The sequence below is a fragment of the Vespula pensylvanica genome, chromosome 13, assembly GCF_014466175.1.
Source record: "Vespula pensylvanica isolate Volc-1 chromosome 13, ASM1446617v1, whole genome shotgun sequence".
Classification (NCBI taxonomy): Eukaryota; Metazoa; Arthropoda; class Insecta; order Hymenoptera; family Vespidae; genus Vespula; species Vespula pensylvanica.
In genome coordinates, this window is record NC_057697.1 from 3,163,507 (window position 1) to 3,184,174 (window position 20,668).

At 30.7% G+C, this 20,668-nt stretch overlaps 3 protein-coding genes and 1 pseudogene across 3 annotated transcripts; 1 reads left to right on the forward strand and 3 right to left on the reverse strand.

Annotated features, from left to right (window-relative positions):
* The first annotated feature begins 3,172 nt into the window (after positions 1–3,172).
* Positions 3,173–11,770, forward strand: LOC122633947. The gene is made up of 10 exons (XM_043822444.1): positions 3,173–3,317; positions 3,637–3,695; positions 3,772–3,913; positions 4,336–4,503; positions 4,612–4,752; positions 10,606–10,755; positions 10,861–10,919; positions 10,995–11,136; positions 11,228–11,392; positions 11,517–11,770. The coding sequence occupies exons 1-10, from the start codon at positions 3,177–3,179 to the stop codon at positions 11,661–11,663; spliced, it is 1,314 nt and encodes a 437-aa protein (XP_043678379.1). The 5' UTR covers positions 3,173–3,176; the 3' UTR covers positions 11,664–11,770.
* On the reverse strand, positions 5,662–7,588 carry LOC122633840 (odorant receptor 13a-like). Its single transcript, XM_043822253.1, has 6 exons — positions 7,355–7,588; positions 6,971–7,223; positions 6,740–6,843; positions 6,303–6,632; positions 5,958–6,233; positions 5,662–5,796 (listed from the first exon to the last, which is right to left on the reverse strand). The coding sequence occupies exons 1-6, from the start codon at positions 7,544–7,546 to the stop codon at positions 5,737–5,739; spliced, it is 1,215 nt and encodes a 404-aa protein (XP_043678188.1). The 5' UTR covers positions 7,547–7,588; the 3' UTR covers positions 5,662–5,736.
* A 358-nt stretch (positions 11,771–12,128) lies between the features above and the next one.
* LOC122633844 lies at positions 12,129–14,314 on the reverse strand (annotated as a pseudogene).
* A 539-nt stretch (positions 14,315–14,853) lies between these two features.
* LOC122633948 lies at positions 14,854–20,309 on the reverse strand. Its single transcript, XM_043822445.1, has 12 exons — positions 19,688–20,309; positions 19,294–19,546; positions 19,071–19,174; positions 18,533–18,844; positions 17,974–18,246; positions 17,714–17,770; positions 16,682–16,909; positions 16,284–16,536; positions 15,904–16,010; positions 15,491–15,823; positions 15,040–15,312; positions 14,854–14,965 (listed from the first exon to the last, which is right to left on the reverse strand). Exons 1-12 carry the CDS (start codon positions 19,880–19,882, stop codon positions 14,885–14,887), a joined length of 2,469 nt encoding a protein of 822 aa, XP_043678380.1. The 5' UTR covers positions 19,883–20,309; the 3' UTR covers positions 14,854–14,884.
* Positions 20,310–20,668: the final 359 nt, after the last annotated feature.

The following is a 20,668-nucleotide window of genomic DNA, read 5'->3' on the forward strand; positions in this document are numbered from 1 at the left end:
ATATATATATATATATATATATATATATATATATATAAAATTAATAATATACGAAAGATATATGCTTACTTCGTATATTTCGTTTCCACGTGAAATGAACGTGGAAGAAATTTGAAACGCCATTTTTTATTTCTACGCTCGCTTGCGGCGATCCTGCGAAGTCATCTCTAACATTTGTTATATATATATATATATATATATATATATATATGTAGTATGTGTGTATGGTGTGTGCGTGTGTGTGTGTGTGTGTGTTAGAAAGAAGAAGAAGAAAGTCAGACCGAGTATTGTGTCATCCTATATAAGAGAGAAATGACACGCGATATTTTTTCTAAACACCTGCCAATGCATCCAATGACTCAGCAGAAGATTTTTCGTTTATACGAGAGGATATATGTATACCCTGAAAACCAATAGATATCGAAGTCAATTAATAAGAATTCGATATAATGTTAAAACGAACGAAGTTATATTTTTGAGAAATTGAATGCTCGTCGTTAACTTGGCGGGTCTTAAAGATAAATCAAGAAAAATCTTTTTCTTCTTCTTCTTCTTCGAATAATTAGAACGATTGTTAATCGTGTCGTATGTTGTTCTTATAATTGCAACTATAATTGATGTGTACTTTTTTTTCTTCTTTTTTTTTTACAATTTTATTACTTAAGAACCATTCAAGTTTCTTTAAGCAATCTTTTACGATAATTATTACCGTATAATTTTAACGAATATATATATATATATATATATATATACCTTTTGACATTTAATTAAACTCTGCCGTTAATTATTCGCCTTATGCAAATATACGAGAGAAATAGAAAAGTTTATAAAGAAATTGGTCGTTCGCGCGCGCGTGTGTATGTGTTTTAAGTTAGGTCGAGATTATTTCATTTGGAAAAAAGCTTTTACCAATACAAACATTATGCTATCTCTGAGAAAGTTAAAGAGTTGTATAAATATGGATATATACATATATATATACATATATATATATATTATTATTATTATTATTAACTATAGAAGAAAAAACGATCCCCGTAAAGATTTCCACTGTATTATAAATTATGGTGGAACAAGGTGTACCATTAGCTTAATTAAACGAACATATCTTTTGATCTTCGAATGAATCCACAGTATACAATACCCCATTCTAAATGACAATGGCTTTTATTTGTGGAAAGGGTAAAACAAGTAGCCTGTTAATACGACTAATTAGACACCAGTTATTACGATCACTCTCATTGATCAAAATTGTACTATATTCTATTTAACTTGTTTACGATTTAAAAGATAGATGTATCTTTGATCGAGCGTAACTCGATGATATTATATCTATTACTTATATTTCTCATTATTTCTAATTATATTCAAAGTTAATCGTACGATTCGTTAATAATACGATCGATAATAATTTTCAGAAAAATTTTAATCTCCTCCTCGACATTCGTCGATCATCCTCGAATACCATCATCCCTTCTCGCGAAACAAAAATAATAAATACCATTTCATTTGCCTACATTTGAATTTACCTTTTGGTATAACGAAATTTCAATTAATTTCAACGAGAAGAGGAAATTCGAATCGATCATGGTATTAATAAAATAAAATTTGTCAAAATTGTATCAATAACTAAAGATATAAAAGCAAATTCCCTTTTGGGAATTTCATCATGGTTTAATACTATAGAAAGGGTTACTAGAATACGCATACTTATAATAAGACTCTATGTAGATATAACTGTCTGTAAGTCAATATACTCTCGCATTGTAGTAGTTATGTTATGTATCTTCGTGTATTGACTTTCAGATAGTGACTGCCTTCAGTTCGCCCAGTAATATTCCTGCTCGACGGCGACGAGTACTTACCCTAATTTCGTCTTTTATCCGAAAACATTAATTTTCTTTTACATTTTCTTTCTTTATTTCTTTCTTTGTTTCTCTTCGAAAAAAAAGAAAAGGAAAAAAAAAAAAACCTAAGAACTTGAAAGTGTTTGAGAGACTTCCTCTACGATTTTAGTAAGTAAACACACGTCCAATATCATAATTCATTAAAACATTATGTTTGTTGATATTAAAACTCTATCGTTTCTTTATAACAAATATATTATTTCTTATATTATTATTATTATATGTTTCATAATGTTCATTACTATTTCTTTGTAACCAAAAAAGAGTTGTAAGTTTCGTTTGAATTTTTAACGAATACGCGACAGAATTTCGTAAATTTATTTAATATCGTTTGTTTAATAACGAGAAGAAACATAATTAATAAGATTGTCAATATTATAATAACTTGACGCGAAACGTGCTTTATTAACGTCGAGATCTTTATAAAGAAACGTAATATAATTGGTAATAATATAACTATTGTCTGTATATTTCTTTTCTCGTTTGTAATAACGGGAAGAAAATTAAGCGAGATTTGGGAGAGTGAATTCGATAAATCATTGAAAATTTTGACATTTTATACTCGAACGTTTGGTTAGCACGAAGCCACATAAACGCAGGAGCATCGATCCATCCAGCTTGGTTTCATGCTAATACGAGTCTGAATAGTTTATCAGGAGGCATCGATCCGTCGTTAATACTGACTATAGTCTCTATATGCATTAGTGTATATACATATATACACACATATACATATGTATATGTGTATATATATATATATATATATATATATATATATATATATATACAAATGTGTTTCCATTTATTCAATTTTGCGGAAGACACGTGCCGATATTTTATGATATACATTTTTGACCGTGATGAATCGGCATTCGAATATAAATTTAAAATAATTTTCATTCCGTTGTTTTGATTAATCGTAATATTTATTTATTATATTTAGCCGCAATCCCAAAGAATTTCTTACGGTAGTAATAGATATTCGTTAATTATGATTAAACGAATTTATATGAATAATAAATTAATGTAACATATTTATTCTGTGCGGTAAATTATTATCGTATAAAAATAACCACGGTCTTCTTTATCGGCTAATTTAAAAAAATTAGTCAATTATACCGTGTTAATTTATGCAGACTAATTAACGACACTCTGTTTACCTATCTCCTATCTTCTCTATTTTGTTATTTATTTGTTTTTTTTTTTTTTTTATATATATATTATTAGAACGAAATATTGACGCTAATTTTATACTGATCAAACAGAAGTATGTCTTTGGATTTGTATTATTTACCAATGAGTGCTCCCTGTCGAGCTGTTTTATTAACAGCCGAAGCAATCGGTTTGTCACTAAATTTAAAGGAAATCGATTTGTTCTCTGGCGAACAACTCAAACCGGAATACGAAGAGGTGAGTAATTAAATAATATTTATTAGAATATTTACGGTTTATTTTGCAGTCGAATTATTTAAGAGCGATGAAGATAGCTCGTGATAAAATTCAACTCATCGATTTTCTATTTCGATATACATACATACATACATACATACATACATACATATATAAATTTTATTTTAGAATGGGGAACTCGAAAAATTCATCTAATTAATTTCCATCCGGATTCATTTGATATTATTATTATTATTATTATTATTATTATTATTATTATTATTATTATTATTATTATTATTATCAGCATCGTCCATTAAAATTTTTATTGGCTTTCCAGATAAATCCTCAAAGGACAATACCTTTTCTCGTTGACGGTGATTACAAACTCTCGGAAAGGTTGATATTATCTATTAATATTAATTCAAGCATTATATCACAGGCAACTGTCAAATTAATTAGCAATTAATTTCAGTCGTGCGATCATGTGTTATCTGGTAGACCAGTATGGTAAAAATGAGAGGCTCTATCCGCAAAATCCGGTGTCACGTGCTTTGGTTAATCAAAAATTATACTTCGACATTGGGACACTTTACAAAAATCTCAGTTCTTACTTCGTACGTAGAAATAACGTACTGTTCGATAGAAAATATTTGAAATTCCATTATCGATTTTTTTTTTTCCTTTTTTTTCCATTGGATCGAAGGGCTAAAAACCTTCTCGACAGAGAGAGAGAGAGAGAGAGAGGGGTGGGGGTGAGGAGAAAAAAAAAGAAAATTAAAAGTGGAACGTAATTAAGTTCCACATTGGCAGTCCATATTCATGATAATGGCATAGCTTTTGTAAAAAATTCTAGATCATTTCCAATAAATCTGAGTACTCGATCCATATATATATATATATATATATATATATATATATATATATAATTTTTCTGAAAACTTTTTTTTGCTCCATGTTGAAAGAGAGGGTGAAAAAAAAAAGTTGGAACAAAATGATGGTTGGTTCGGGACTAAGTTAAAGGAACTTTGATTTTTAGTATCCTGTGGTGTTCGGTGATGCTGAGAGTTACGATGAGGAAAAATACGAAAAGCTGAAAGATTCTTTCGATCTATTGGAGAAATTCCTGGAGGATCAAGATTACGTAGTTGGTCGTAGTTTAACGATCGCCGATTTGACATTGGCATCGTCCGTATCTACTGCAGAGGTTATTGGAAATATCATCGTGATAATATGATAAAAAAAGAAAAATGATTGATCGAAAATCCTTTTTTATTTTCATAAAAAATCTCGTATTATTTTTCTATGTTACCAGGCGCTTGGTTTCGAAGTCTTCAGATATAAAAACGTCTCCAAGTGGATGGACAGAATTAAGAGCTCGGCTCCTGGATATCGAAAGGTGAACGGGGAAGGTCTTGAAATATTAAAAAAGTTTGTGGCTGATAGGACGTCTCAGTAAATTTTAATCCTATTATGGTTTCGCGTCTACAAGGGGATATATTTTCTTTATCATTTGTTGCCTTTCATCTAACTTTTGTTCATTCTATTTATTAGCACCGAAGGATTAACTACTTTGTTGTCGAATAAAAAAAGAAAGAAAGAAAAAAAAAGAGAGAGAGAGAGAGAGAGAAAAAAAAGAAAACTTGTCGAACTTGTCGACAATATTTCGATCGATGTTAAAATATATATCTTTGTTAAATGTCAGACAATTGTAAAATGGTGATAGTTAATAAAAATTTAATGTCGTATGTTATGTTATAGAGAGAATAATTTCTGATGTATATACATACATACATGCACACATACACACACACACACATATATATATATATATATATATATATATCACAAATCGATTGTCACAGTTAAAAGCTGACAGATATCAGAGAAAAGATAATCAAGATCATCAAAGCGTGTTTTCCCACGTGAGATCGACTATGATATTATTCGATAGGAGAGCATCATCGATAGTGGCAATAACCGAGTTTCGATGAGAATCGCCTGAGAGCGATTATCGTAATAATGCAAGATTCTACGCGATATCGTGACACCGTATGACACCCCTTTGATCAATCATAACCCTTTGTCTTGTGCTTACTGCATGCTTACTGCCAATCTAACATAGAGACATTACGTATTAAACACGAGTAAATATCTCTTGATTATTCCTAGTTATAACCAATTGCTATTATTATTAATACAATATCAACGAATATACTTATTAGCATATTTTATTTATCACTTGAAAAGATCTACAGCTATATCATTGTTATTATTATTATTATTGTTATTATTATTATTATTATTATTATTATTGTTGTTGTTGTTGTTGTCGTCGTTGTTATTGTTGTTGTTGTTATTCTTTTTCGTTTTATTTCTCTTTTTTTTCACAGATATTCTAATCATCAATCTTATAAATTTACATTATCCCTTAAGATTACTATTCCTCTTCGCTCATTTGTCTTAATAAAGTGAAATATGACATCGACGAGCTCAGTATCTGCATTATATAAATATAAATTTGTAATACCTCTTGCACGAATTCTCAAGTGACATCATTTCCTCTTGATTTCAACCTATCTATCTATCTATCTATCTATCTAATATATATATATATATATATATATATATATATATATACACATCTCGCTTTGCACTTACCCCGGTAAAGGTTTCCAAGGACATTACAGCGAATCCTCCAGCCGTCAAGGCACAGGGCCGACGTGACCTAAGCATGATCATGCTTACACCGTATTTTAACGCTTTCCCTTTTCCCTCGTTTGGCACAAGATACCAACGAGAGTTATACACTGCTTCTGAGAGTCCTGAACTTTGCACTATTATATCGTTGCACGTCCAAGTGTATATAAGGAGCTGAGAAAGGCTTCCAGCGAAGTAAATGGCGAATATGCATTTCCTAACCAAGACTTTAGCGGCCTAGAAATGACAATATTTCTGAGATAATTATTTCTTTGATGATAAATTTTCAAAGATGTCACAACTTACAAGAAATTGAAAGCCTCCGAAACATATAACCAAACTTGATAATGTCAATTGGCCGAACAAAATAACAGTAAACACACGTTCCATCTCATTAATGTAAGAAATTAATTCACGATGTTGCAACACGCAATCTCGTAAGTCTATTAACGCGAGCTCACTGGCCTTCTCTATAGGCATTGACGTATCATTCATCATGGAGTTGATATACCTTTCAGAGATCATTTCCAATCTGTGCGCTAATATCTTTAACTGTGCCGCTACGTGTATGTTGAAGGTGCAAATGAAATTGTCGAAACAAAATGTACAAATTCCGGAATGAAACGTCGAAAGCGACTGGAAAAATCAAGTATGGAAAGTCAAGTATGAAATTCAATTATTGTCTAACTGTATTTAATAATAATAATATTAATAATAATAATAATAAAAAAAAATCGATTTACCTGAATCGTGTAAGTTATCTCGTAATAAGGCGTAACTTTAATCGGTAAATTAACCCACAATTTAAAAGGCAACACCCGATCGGTCTCGTTTCTTCCAATATTTTCTATAATTTTGGAATGACGATTAACTCGCATTTGATTTTACTTTATATATTAATTTTATTCCGTTTCGTTATAATCTATACGTAATAAGATATTAATAAGGATAAAATCATAACACGGTTCACTCACCGAAAATAGGTGCAATGATGTAATTAAAGCTCGCTAATTGTACGATCAACGTAAAAGTAAAGGTCATGAGGACACCACGTTTGTCATATTCCTCTAATATCTTAGCATTGATCTCGTCGTATTTGATCTTCCAAAAGTTATCCTCGGCGTAACGTATAAGTTTTAAAACGATACTACGATAGTATATAAAATTGCCGAATTTCACGAGTATCATGATCAAAAGCATCGTAGCACATAAATTGTAAGTTAATGCCTGAAGACATATCAAATATACGTTCAATTTGATGACAAGTTTTTAGCATTATGAACGAACGAACGTTGGATCATGTCGATCGGATCGGATAAGACTAAAAAACGGAAAAGAGAAGAAGTACCTTCACTTACGTAAAAGTCACCTAAGCAGTGATAGAGGTCAACGACTTCTACGACAATTGCAAAGCAAATTGCTAGAATGGCGTAGCCAAGAGCTAAATGAAGGAACATTTGTTCCCGCCAAGTTTCGACGTACCAGAAGCCAATAAATTTCATAAAGATACGCGTGATCGTCACCGATAGATACCTGTCTTTCTTTAACATGTTCTATCCGGGATAATATTATCTTAGACAAAGACTTAGAGAGTTTCCTAGTCGATTCTAACTTCTAAGTCCTGTTTCCAGTCCCTATAAGAGATTGATGGACACTTATCCGGTAATATGCCTCAGGGCAGCGTGTAATCACGTATGATTTTCCAACGATCAATCGGTATTACTTCAAACTACCAAGTAATTTCTTCGAACTTTGTGCAAATCGTGTAACCCAAATAATATCAATTATTGTTGTCTCTCTTTCTTTCTTTCCTTTCTTTTTTTTTTTCTTCTTTTGTTTTCTATCTGATTTTTCATACAGTTTTATACCGTGTACTGTGCCGTGAGAAAGGAATCGTGAGGTACTATTTTTGTTCGAAGTATTCAAGTTATTCTCAGTGTGGTTTATTTGTTAAAAAAAAAAAAAAAAAAAAAAAAAAAAGAAAGAAAAAGAAAATGAAAGAAAGAAAGAAAGAAAATAAAAAGTGAACTATTCTCAGAGATTTGTAAAATATAAGTGAAGTTGAAGAAAAAAATTATTTCAACGAAAGTCTATAGGTAACGAAATAGATGTATATCTTATCTGCGACGATGTATCAACAATGGATAAGAGAATTTTCTCGTAATCTGCATTATCGACGAATGATATGGTAAGAGATCTATTTCAAACCATGAAGAAAATATCTATTATACGAATTTTGAGACGAAGCATCTCATTAATGTAATACATACTTAAAATGTTTTCTTCGAGTCAATCATTTTTGCAGACGTATTATCAATTCTTTATCGCAATGATCTTCTTTTTTTTTATTTCTTTCGTTTCTTCTTTTTTTTTTATTTTTTTTTTTTCCTTTTTTGAAAGAATTTATTTTTACACTTTAAATTATTGTTTTACAAAGATAGGATCACATTGCAATTTGTTTCCACAGGGAAACACGATTGCATAAGATCCGGCAATTTCACGTAGCGTCGATTACGAAAAAAAAAAAAAAAAAAAAAAAAAAATACATTCCTACAAATACACAGCTACAATCCGGTTTTGTCTATAAAGAGAACCTGTTTGCTGAACCTTTCCTGAAGATTCTATTTGTCGTACACCAACGATGAATATTAAATTGTTCCGTTCAAATTCAACTGAAAATATCGTCCTAAAGGGAAAGCTATAAGGTTCCATAAAAAAAAAAAATGTCGGTCAGATATTTCTTTAAAAAATAGAAAAAAATCGTCGATTATTTGAAATAATTGACGGTGACTGTACCGTGATTATACATTAAACGCAATAAATCGAGTTAAGGTCCTTGAAATTTCTATCGAAGGCTAATGCGAAAGAGCTGAATAATGCTTTAACTCTCGAACGACTCGGCAGTTTCCTATTGGAGCAATCCTTGTTAAGATAACTATGTATTTCGTAACATACGCATATACGCACATACGCGTACATATGCACGCAATTAAAATACTAAATACTTTAAGGAATTCATGAGATTAAGTAAATAATTCAATCATTTTCTAACGTAATTAATTAATACTAGTTTTTAATTATCAGACGCAACCCAGACGTTTCATTAATTCCAGAAATATCACTGAATCATCTTGATGCAATAAGGAAATCTTGTAACTATTTATAAAATAATAAAATATAGAAAACTTACGAATCGCGTTTTTGAATATGATTAAGTATAAAAATATATGATATAAAAAAAAAATTACATGAGGATCATTCATCGATTTAATCGATCGAAAGAAAAAACAAAATCGAAGAAATTCGTAATAAATAGAAAATAAAAAGAGACAAGATTAAGAAGCTTGGAAATAGAAACGTTGTTTAACAAAAAGAAAATAAACAAATTATTCCATGATCATTTGCCTTTTGTTTAACTCAACGATCAACAAATGATCTATCGACGTGAATTCTTGGATTTTTCCTGTTTCTTTACGAAAAAACAAATGTGATATAGAACGGGTATAATTATCATGTCGGATAAAAAGGGATAACGATAAAAAAAGAAAGAAAGAGAAAAAAAAAAAGGAGATAAAAATAAAAATCAATGACTCGACAAAGTTATATGCAATGATCTTTATCAAAAGAGAGCAAATGGCAACGCCCACAGTGAATCGTCGTGAATCGTCGTGAATCGTCATATTTGAAAAGTAACTAGCATGATCGGTATAACTGTGTTTCTCTATTTCTATCCCCACCTATTCCTTCCTTCCCTGCTATCTCAACGAAACACTTCCCAACACAACAGAGGCAGCACTGTAGATATTAGTCATGTTTATATAGAGAGCTCGGAGAACCGGCATACGATCATAAAGACTACAGTAATCCTCTTCGACGCATCAACGTAAAATTCAACATACAGGTTGGTTCGATAATCATTTTGAAAAATATTGAGAACTATCGTTATTGTTCTTATCGAAAATTATGTGAATTTATTTCGATCTCGACGATGAAATCAACGTAAAATCGTAAAGTTTGAAAATTGTGAGATGTATCAAAAGAGAAAGGAAGAGATAGATAGAGAGAGAGAGAAAGAGAGAACGTTCCACATATTTGTCCTTGAGCAAATACATAGAACGTGTTGTATAAAAGTGACGTGTGTAAAAGTGTTAACGATCCTTAATGAATTAATATTTCGAAAGTAGAACTAGCATGCGTTAATAAAGTATTATAACGAGGAAATTCGATATATAGGAGACTTTTATCTCGTAATAGGTAAATCACGTTGACGTTTCTAACGATCTTCCAATTAATCGTTTTTTCTAATTCGATTTACAATGTTGATTCTTTAAATGCAGAAGATTCGTTTAGATTTTGATAAATGAACGAGGTTATGACATTTCAAAATGAATTGTGTTTAGTTGGTATAAATATGATTATCAGAACTACCTACGAGATAAGAGTTTTTCTCGAATGAGATAAGTAGTAATGTTATTATATATTTAACCGCAGATAAAATTGTTCCGTCGACGTAATAATCATCTAAAACCGAATCTATGGTATATAAATAATGAGAAATAATATCTAGTAATAGAGATTTATTTACAAACGTTATTGTTTATATTCACAGAGAAAGAAAATGCCGGTTGATCTTTATCAAACAGTTGGAAGTGCACCATGCTCTGCCGTTCGTTTAACGGCAGCTGCTGTTGGTGTCAGCTTGAATTTGAAAGATACTAATTTAATGGTTGGTGAACATCTCAAGCCAGAATTTCTTAAGGTAACTTTTTAATTCATCGATCGTTTTAATCGCACTGTAGATAAGTTTCTATTTTTTTCTTGTCTCATTGTAATATTTAACAAATATAATTTTGAAATGTGATAGATGAATCCTCAACATACTATACCTACCATCAATGACAATGGTTTTTACTTATGGGAAAGGTATTTTCATTATCCTGTATTATTAGTATTGTTGTGTTGCGTTATGTTATGTTAACGAATAATCGTTTCTCACAGTCGTGCAATTATGGGATATCTCGTCGATCAGTATGGTAAAAATGATTCATTGTATCCAAAAGATGCAAAGAAACGGGCTGTTGTTAATCAAAGATTGTTTTTCGATGCAAACGTTTTGTATCAGTCGTTTGCTGATTATTACGTAAGTTAATAATTATTCTATAATAATATGTGTATATATATATATATATATATGTATATAATATTTGTAAGCGAAATCTTTGATCGAACAGTATCCAATGATCTTCGCTGGTGCACCTAAGGATCTAACAAAATTCGAGAAGATTGAAAAGGCTCTCGAATTCCTTGATAAATTTTTAGAGAATGAAAACTACGTTGCTGGTAAAAATATGACGATAGCCGATCATTCTATCACTACCACCATTTCTAATTTTGAGGTAAAAAAAAAAAAAAAAAAAAAAAAAGAGTAAAGAAGAAAAAAGCTTTCGTTTTATCTAACATAATTTATTTGTTGTAACTTGTTAGACGTTCTTTATTATCTCGTTATCATTATTTTTGCAGCTGATGGATTATGATCTTAGCAAATTTACGAATATTACTAAATGGTATAAGCGCATGAAGTCTGAAATTGTTAAATACGATGAAATTCGTGTTGAGAGTATAAAAGCTTTCAAAGCTTTGATGGATACTCTCAGTAAGAAGAAGTAAATTTTTTACCGGAGTATGGGATACATGGAAAAACTAAGTTTTATATATATATATATATACGTGATATATATAATAATATAAAAATATATATATATAATAAGTATATATATACGATATAAAAGAAAAAAGAAAGAAACAATTGCAAATTGTAAAAAATTTCATTCATTAATAATTGTTGTTAATAAATAAATTAAATTCATTATTAATGAATGAAATTTTTTAGAATTTGCATTTTTTTTTTCTTCTTTTTTTTTTTAAATTCTTGTTTGTTTTTTGTTTTTATTTTTTATTCTCAATATTTTGTTATTCGCATAAGGAATTATGTACAAATAAATTATAAACATTAATACATTCCCATTAAATTAAATCTCTTATCACAAATGATAATTAAGTATTATATGACGATAGAAATGATTTCTATCTTATCTATTAATATAATCTTTTAAAGACACTAACCGTCGATAATACAGTTCATTGATTTTATTATGTCGGTAATACAGTAGATCGGAGGATAACTATTTGAATATTGTTTTTTATTTATATTACAATAACGAGAAAAATTAAAAGTCATTAATTAATAATTTATCAAATAATTATATTATTTAATACTATTATTTAACATTATAATATTTTATCGATATTATATTTATTACAAATTTAATAACGAAAATTTTTCATGGAGTTAACTCTTGGTAGATAACAATCAGACACCAATTACTTCCAAACTGCGTTGTCTGAGTAATGTAAAATAGGACATTGCGGTGCTCATTACCTGAGAATGAAACGTATTTAATAAGAAAACAAAAAAAAAAAAGAAAAGAAAAGAAAAGAAAAGAAAAGAAAAATTAGTTTCTAATTAGTCTCTAACAAATTGTATATATAAAGTAAACTTTACTGCTGTATAAGTTTCCAAAGATACGGAGAAGAATCCACCAGCTGATAGGCTGCAAGGTTTTCGAGCTCTGATAATAATCAGTAAAAGACCTTTTTTCAAAAATTTGCTGATTTCATTTATCGGCATAGATGTCCATGATGAGGAATATGCTGCCTCAGCGACATTCATGCTCTCTTCTGCCAATATATTACAACTGTACGTGAACATCATTAGTTGAGTCATTGTACCTGTTATATAAAATATGAAAACAGCACGTCGTGTAGGTGCCGCGTCTGCCTTTAATGCGAATAAAAAATTTCATACAAATATGATTAGAAAACTTATTCGAGTTGTGTTAGAAAATAATGAAAATTTCGTGATAACGTTTGTCGTTTAATAATATTTTTACTCACTATAAATATTTCATAGCCCACAAGACATATCAGTATACTGAATATTAATACCTGTCCGAGTGTAATGAAAGTAAAGACGTGATTTAAATCCTTGGAATATTCGATGAGCATTTGATGCTGTATTACAAGTTCCTTAAACCTATTATAAACATTTGGTAAATGATCAATTTGATAATAATTAGAGATATCGTTTTCTTGATAAATCTTAACAAGACGCTGCTGCAAAATACGAAATTGTCCTGCTGTATGAATGTTCATGATGCATAATAAATTGTCGAAACAAAAATAACAAATGCCAACACCATAAAGTGATAATACCTAGATTATAAAAGACAGAGAATTTCTAATATAATATCAAAGGATATTAAAACGATTGTAATTAAATAATTGTTATTCAAATACCTGTATTACGAACATCATCTCAAAATATGGCGACGTGGAGAAAGGTAGATCAATCCACATTGTAAATGGTAATATCCTATCGGTTTCATTTCTACTAATGTTTTCTAAAAACTATTAAAATTAATTAATCATCTTTAAAAATAATTACTCTAATATATTCCCCCTTACCGATGATTGGTGTTAATACGTAACAAAAAACTGTACCCAAAGCAAAAAAAGTGAACGAACAAACAAAGTACGTGCACTGTTTTCTACATTTTTCTACGATCACGTTTTCCTCGGGTTCGTAATTAGAATTCCAAAATTGATCTTGCATATATTTTATCAGGTACATAAATTTCGTACGGTGCAAGGTTAATATTAACATTTTAGATAATACCATTACGAGTGTCATAGTGTTGCATAATATATATATTGCCTCCTACAAGATTATTGATAACATTAAAAAATACAATCGCGGTGGTGTGACTAGTTTTGTAAATTATGTGAAAACTCACGGTGAAATTGTCACGGGAATAAATGAAATCTGTTATTTCGACATAAACGGCGAAGGATACAGCGCCAGTGTTATAATAGAAAGCGAAACGTCTTCGAAATTGTTCTTTCGAATTGGCGGCTAACCAAAAACCCGTAAATTTCATGAAAAAAGCTGTTAAGATTATCGAAATATCTTTTTTCTCGTGATTCCGCATGTTACTATTCGACGGAACGTTTCAGACTTTTCTCGTTTGATCCGAAAGAATAGAAAAACTTTTGACGTCGATTCTTGATAAGCGATTATCGTAATAACACCTTAGCTAGCGTACTTGGCTTTGATCTATTGTCAACTTTCGTCAAGATCAAATGATACCTGTCACTCTAAGAACATAGGTTTTTCTACGAACGACCATCAAGAACTATATAATATTCTTTTTGAATTCATACCGATCAAAGACGTTGAACGTTTCTTGAATTTTTGGCTCCTGTTTTTTTGTTCTTTTTCTTTTTTTCTCTCTCTCTCTTTTTTTCTTTTTTTTTTCTTTTTCTTTTTTTGCTAAATCCAATTTTCTCTGACACAAAAAAATATGATGGGTGACGATTTAGGAAGCATAGAGATAGACAGGTATCGTCGTTTGCCATGATGGCTTTGATCAATCGTTCACTTTTCGAGAGTCGCGATCATACGACCAAGCGTTTCCGTGTCAGAGACAGAAAATTTGATCTGATCTATGAAAGTAGTCACAGTATGACTCACGGTTGATCGGAGCGAACAACGATAGAAACTAGATTGGATCTGTGTGCTAAACCGATGCGGAACCAGTGCAGTTTAGCGAAGGATTGAAATTAAAACGATAAGATATACGTGTCGGTAAATAAAGCATCGTGAGTAAATCTGACGAAATCGTTAATCGTAATCGGCGGCCATCTTTATCTCGTAAGTAAATACTCCGTGATCTAAGATTAAGATCCAAAAAAAAAAAAAAAAAGTGTTTGAAATAACGAATATATAATGTCGTTTCTTATTATTGAATACAGATTATGGGAAGTCATAATTAAATATCATTTATCGATCCTTCTTCGTCTTCGTCAAATTTACGTAATAACGTGAAGTACGATGTAGCAGTACTTAATACCTTGAATTAATAATCTTATTATATGAAAATAGGTTAATCAATGTTAATTTCGTCGTCGTTAGAAGATTAATTACCCCCATAAACGTTTGAAGAGACACAGGAAAGAAGCCACCGGCTGTAATGTAACAAGGTCGATCAGCTCTTGCCATGATCATCATAATTCCCATTTTAATCTTCTTGTAAGGCTCGTAAGATATTGTTTGCCAATTAGCATTGTAAGCTGCGTCACCCACGGCATGACTTTCGACGATTACCTCATTAGCGGCGGACGTTATGACGAATAATTGAAAGATACAACCGTAAGTGTGTGAGACGAATAGAAATTGACGTGTTGCAATACCACGGGACTTTAAAAGTGAAGAAAATTAATTGTCATTAACGAACGAGATAAATTATTTGTGACATTGTGATATTACAATTCCTTTTTCTTTCTCTTTTTCTTTTCGTTCTTTTTTTTTTTTATATATATAAATATATATTTTTTTCTTTTTTTTTTTTTTTTTTTTTTTTTTTTCAAGAACGTACCACAAAAACTTGAAATCCGACAACGCACAACATAACGCTGGACATCAACAATTGGCACAAAGTAGCCATCGCGAATATCCTTTCCAATTCGTCTACATAATCGATAAGCAGACGATGATGTTCGACGCATCTTTTGAATTCTTGAAAAGTTTCAGGAGCGTCTTCCTCTTGGATAACATATTCGTTATTCTTGGTATACGATATACTATTATCGAATAAAATTTCCAAACGATGTTGGAGAATCTTGAATTGTCCAGCCACCGTTAGATTCAACAGGCATAGAAAGATATCGAAACAACAGAAACAAAGTCCTGAATGTATCAATGCGATAATCTGCGAAAGTCATACGTCTAGAAAAATAATTATATTGTTTTTATTCTAATTAGTTAATGTTTGAATATTAATGTCGTCACCTGCATTGTAAATGCCCATTCGAAATATGGCGACAAATGTATGTCTACTCCGCCTAACCAAACGTCGAATGGAAGGATTCTGTCGCTCTCATTTTTTCCTATATTTTCTGTAAAGAGAAATCTTTTTTCTTTTTTTCTTCTTTCTTCTTTCTTTTTTTTTTTTTGGAAGGCAGAAACTTTTTAATTACAGTCATTAACAGTTGTTTGAATTTAAGTTAAAACAAAAAAAAAAGAAAGCTTTCTTCCTTTTTTTTTTTTTTTTTTTTTTTTTTTCTTATGTATCACATTTCGTTAAAACATCCTTGGCATTTATCACTTGTATCAAACAAATGTAAAGAGTTACATTTAAATCTAATCGAATCATTTGACAAGTAGTATACCTATTAGAGGGATGAGCATGTAAGCATATATGGTGCTCTGTACGCAAAACGTAAAGCAACAGATCAAAATCGATCCCTTTTTATTAACTTCGTCCAATATCTTTTTACCGAACTCGTCATACTCTTTAAACCAAAAACATTCCTCGGTATATCGAATTAATTTAACGATGTCTTTTCGATTAGGTAAAAATATGATTAATTTCATTAGAATTACTGCCACCGGCATTGCACTGCAAGCGGTATATGTGAGTGCCTGTAAACCAAAAAAAAAAAAAAAAAAGAGAGAGAGAGAGAAAAAGAAATCGTATCCAAAAATAGTGAGGTGGAAAAAGAAAAAAGAAAAAAAAAGAAGAAAAGAAGAGAAAGAATTAACATAGCAAGAAGAAAATAAAACTCACGTAGAATTCAGCAAGGCTGACATAAAAATCATACGCCTCGATCCACAAAGCTATAGCAACTGCAATAATGGTATAACTTAAAAGTAAATTCAATAAACGTTGCTCGTTAACCGTATCCGTCGACCAGAAACCAATGAGTTTCATTAAAAATCTCGCGACGTTAACCGAGAAAAATTTCTTTTTGTTCATCGTTCTGTCTGACGCGAATACTGAAGAACTTAGATCGTTTTAAGTCTTTCCTATTCTTAAAGAAACGATTATTAATTTATGAACGAGTAATAATATACTGCGAGAAACGATGGGTCTTCTTTTACTTTTTCTTTTCTTTCCTTACGAACCGATTAGAAGGACACGAAAGACGATACGTATAAGAAAATCTTTTAAAAATGTCTAACAATGTTCTCTATATCTTTTTCTTTTTCTTTTTCTTTTTCTTTTTTTTTTTTTTTTTTTTAGAGAGTAACGTTCGAAAAAAGAAATTCATTGAATATAACAATACATTTCTTTTTGGTAAAAGTACGATTGATAAACGGAACGGATTATTGTTGCATCGGAAAAATTATGGAAAGGAAAATCATAAGGAAAAGTGTAAAGTTAAACGGCGTATACATAAACCATTAGGATGTTTCAACGAGATTGAAATTGTGAAATAAGAAGATAGTCGATATTGGATTATAGACCATGAAGAAAAATTACTAGCGAGTGATTCTCGGAATAGATCAAAAGAATAATGATAATAGCTTGTCTCGTTGTGGGAACATGAGAGGGTCGTAACGTGGGATGGCTCGTAGAAAGAAATACAAGGGAATGAATAGAACGGAAGAAACCTGAAATCACATAAGGGAATATAATGAAAGGTAAGGAACTATGATTGTTACGATATGTCAAAGAAGAATAAAAACGTAAGTTCTTGAAACGTTAAAATAATTCGTAACGTTATTATATTCAACTTTTTCGTATATATTAATTTCACTGTATATTTCTTTCGTCGTTCTTTCTCTCTTTTCGTCTCTCTGATAGAAAAATTCAATTTTTTTCGTCATCGATATTTCTCAATAACGTAAAGTAAGAGGCTGCTGTCTTCAAAACCTAAAATAACATCAAAGTAAATGAAATAACATCAAAGAAAAAAGACAGAAAGAGAGAGAGAGAAAAAAAAATTACAGAACGTAAGCTTTCAGGCTTTTATACATTTTTGTGAATTTGTTATTGTTACTATTATTATTATTGTTATTATTATTATTATTATTATTATTATTATTATTATTATTATTATATTAATTTTTTGTTACCGCCATACATGTTTCGAGCGAAACAGGAAAAAATCCACCGGCTGTTATGCAACATGGTTTCTGGGCTCGGATCATAATCATTAGGAGGCTTGTACCCATGTTGTCGAAAATTTCTAATGGCAGAAAGGGCCAATTTGCGGCATACGCGCCCTCGCTCACTCCTTGACTGGCAATTAATATCTCGTTTGCAGTCAAAGTTATTGCAAAAAGTTGAAAAAAGCAGCCGTTTGTGTGAGCGATAAATATCATTCTTCTTATCAATGTTCCTTGCGACTTTGATCATGGAAATTAATTAAATATCGATTATTATCGTTTTCGTTGTTGTTGTTGTTGTTATTGTTAGTATTATTATTTTTTTATTATTCGTTAACGTGATTATCTTAAATCGTAGAATTTTTCGTGCACTAGAAATTAATTTTTTTTCGCTTCTTTTTTTTTTTCTTTTTTTTTTCTTTTTTTTTTTTTGATTTTAATATTTCGACATAGTGAAATTATTTCTAATATTTTAATATTATAAAATTATTATTAATATTTGCAAAATTAATATTTCTTCTTTTACCAAGAACATTTGAAATCCGGCAACGCAAAGCATTATGCTTGATATTAACAATTGGCACATCATCGTGTGAGTAAATATATTCTCCAATTTATCGACGTAATTAATCAATTCATTGTGCCTCTTAATGCAATCATTTAATCTCTTCTTATTCACAGAAATGATCGTTTCTAACGAAACCTTGACGTCCCAGTCAAAAATCATCTCGAGCTTGTGCTGAAGTATTTTGAATTGGCCGGCGGCGTGCATGCTTAAGAGGCATAAAAAATTATCGAAACAGGCAAAACAAACGGCCGTGTGTATCAGGGCGAGAGTCTGCGAAATTAAATATATTTCTGGAAAAAAATCGATTTGAAGCATCGATGAGGTTATTAATTAATTAACCAGAGGCTTCACGAACCGACACCAACGAAATTCTAAAACAGTACGTGGCAATACGATTCGAGAAAAGATCAGAAGGAAAGAAAAGGAAAGAGGAAGAAAATATAACCCAAAAAAAAAAGAAAAGAAAAGCAGAAGAAAATGTAATTGATAAAATTACCTCCATCATAAATAACATCTCGAAATAAGGACTCGTTGAGTAAGGTATGTCGATCCATATCTTGAAAGGTAGAATCCTATCGCTATCATTTTTACCTAAATTTTCTACGCGAAATAAATAAATTATGAGTCTTAAGACTTCAAATTTCAGATAACCGATTGTAATTGTGATTTCAAAAGTAATATAAATGTGTATATATAATTATCAATTATTTAAAATTTACCTATTATAGGTGTCAGCGTATAAGTAATAGCTGTTCCTTGAACAAAGAACGTAAAGGAACACATCAAAAGTATTCCTTTATTGTCGATATCGTTTAATATCTTTTCACCAAAATTGTCGTATTTCCTATACCAAAAATTTTCCTGTGTGTACTTTATTAAGTTCATCATTTTTGTACGATGTAATATGAATATGGATATTTTAAGTAACACTATTATCACCGGCATTATACTGCACGCCGTGTAAGTGATCGCCTGTAAGAACGTACATATATTCTTCAGAAATTTCGTTCGTTCGATCATTCAAGAGAAACGCTCTCTTTCTCTCTCTCTCTCTCTCTCTCTCACTCTCCCTTCTATCTTTTTAGATGAATAATACTTTTTTTTTTTACTCACGTAAAAATCACCCCAACTGTAATAAAAATCGAGAGACACTATAATCAAAGACGTTGTTACTGCCATCAACGTGTAAAATAATATCCCATCGAGTATCCATTTTTCTTTAGACGTTTCAGGATACCAGAAACCGACGGTTTTCATTAGAAACCGTGCTATCTTTATTGAAAAGTACTTGGACGATTTACTTGCCATAATCGACCTTTCGAACGTCTAGTATGCTTATGCCAGGAAATTATAGTAAAGCTATAGTAACGCTTAATGATAGATTTAGAGACGTGTCAAATTTGACGCCTCTTTGATACGACTGCGATCCCAACGTTCTATTACACCCTATTGCATCGTCTATGTCTCTAACGCTTTGAGAATATATTATAAAACGAGTAGGAATAATAAATTAAAATTTCTTTGATATCGAAACCCTCGTTCAATCTCAGTTAACATTTTTCATACTTAGAAAAGGTATTCTTTTCTCTTTGAAAAGTCTCCTCAAGATACGAAAGAAACGTCAGGTGAGAACGATACGACAAGTGAAAAGATCCATCGATCATTTTTCATTTCACTCTAAAGAAAAAAGGAAAAGAGCAATACGTTCTATCGTTTATATCGTATACGATATAGAATGTTTCGTCTTAACGAAGAAAAGGAAACATATGCACGATGTGATACGCTCTGTATTATTGTTTCTTTTTATTTTCTTTCATTTTCATTTTATTTTCATATTTTCATTTTATACTTACCAACAGATTTCTGTTCTTCGTGCGAGTCGATTAGTAAGTAACGCTGTAATGTCACTCGTAAAGTTCTGTTTCATTTCTTTTTTTCACTCCGTAAATGTACGTCGGTATATAAAATAGAAAAGAGAGAGAGAGAGAGAGAGAGAGAGAGAGAAAATAATGATGTATATAATCTAGAGGAGCGATTTTTGAAATTTATTGCCGTTTTAACAGCTAGATATACACAGAGAAACGCGTCTCTGGA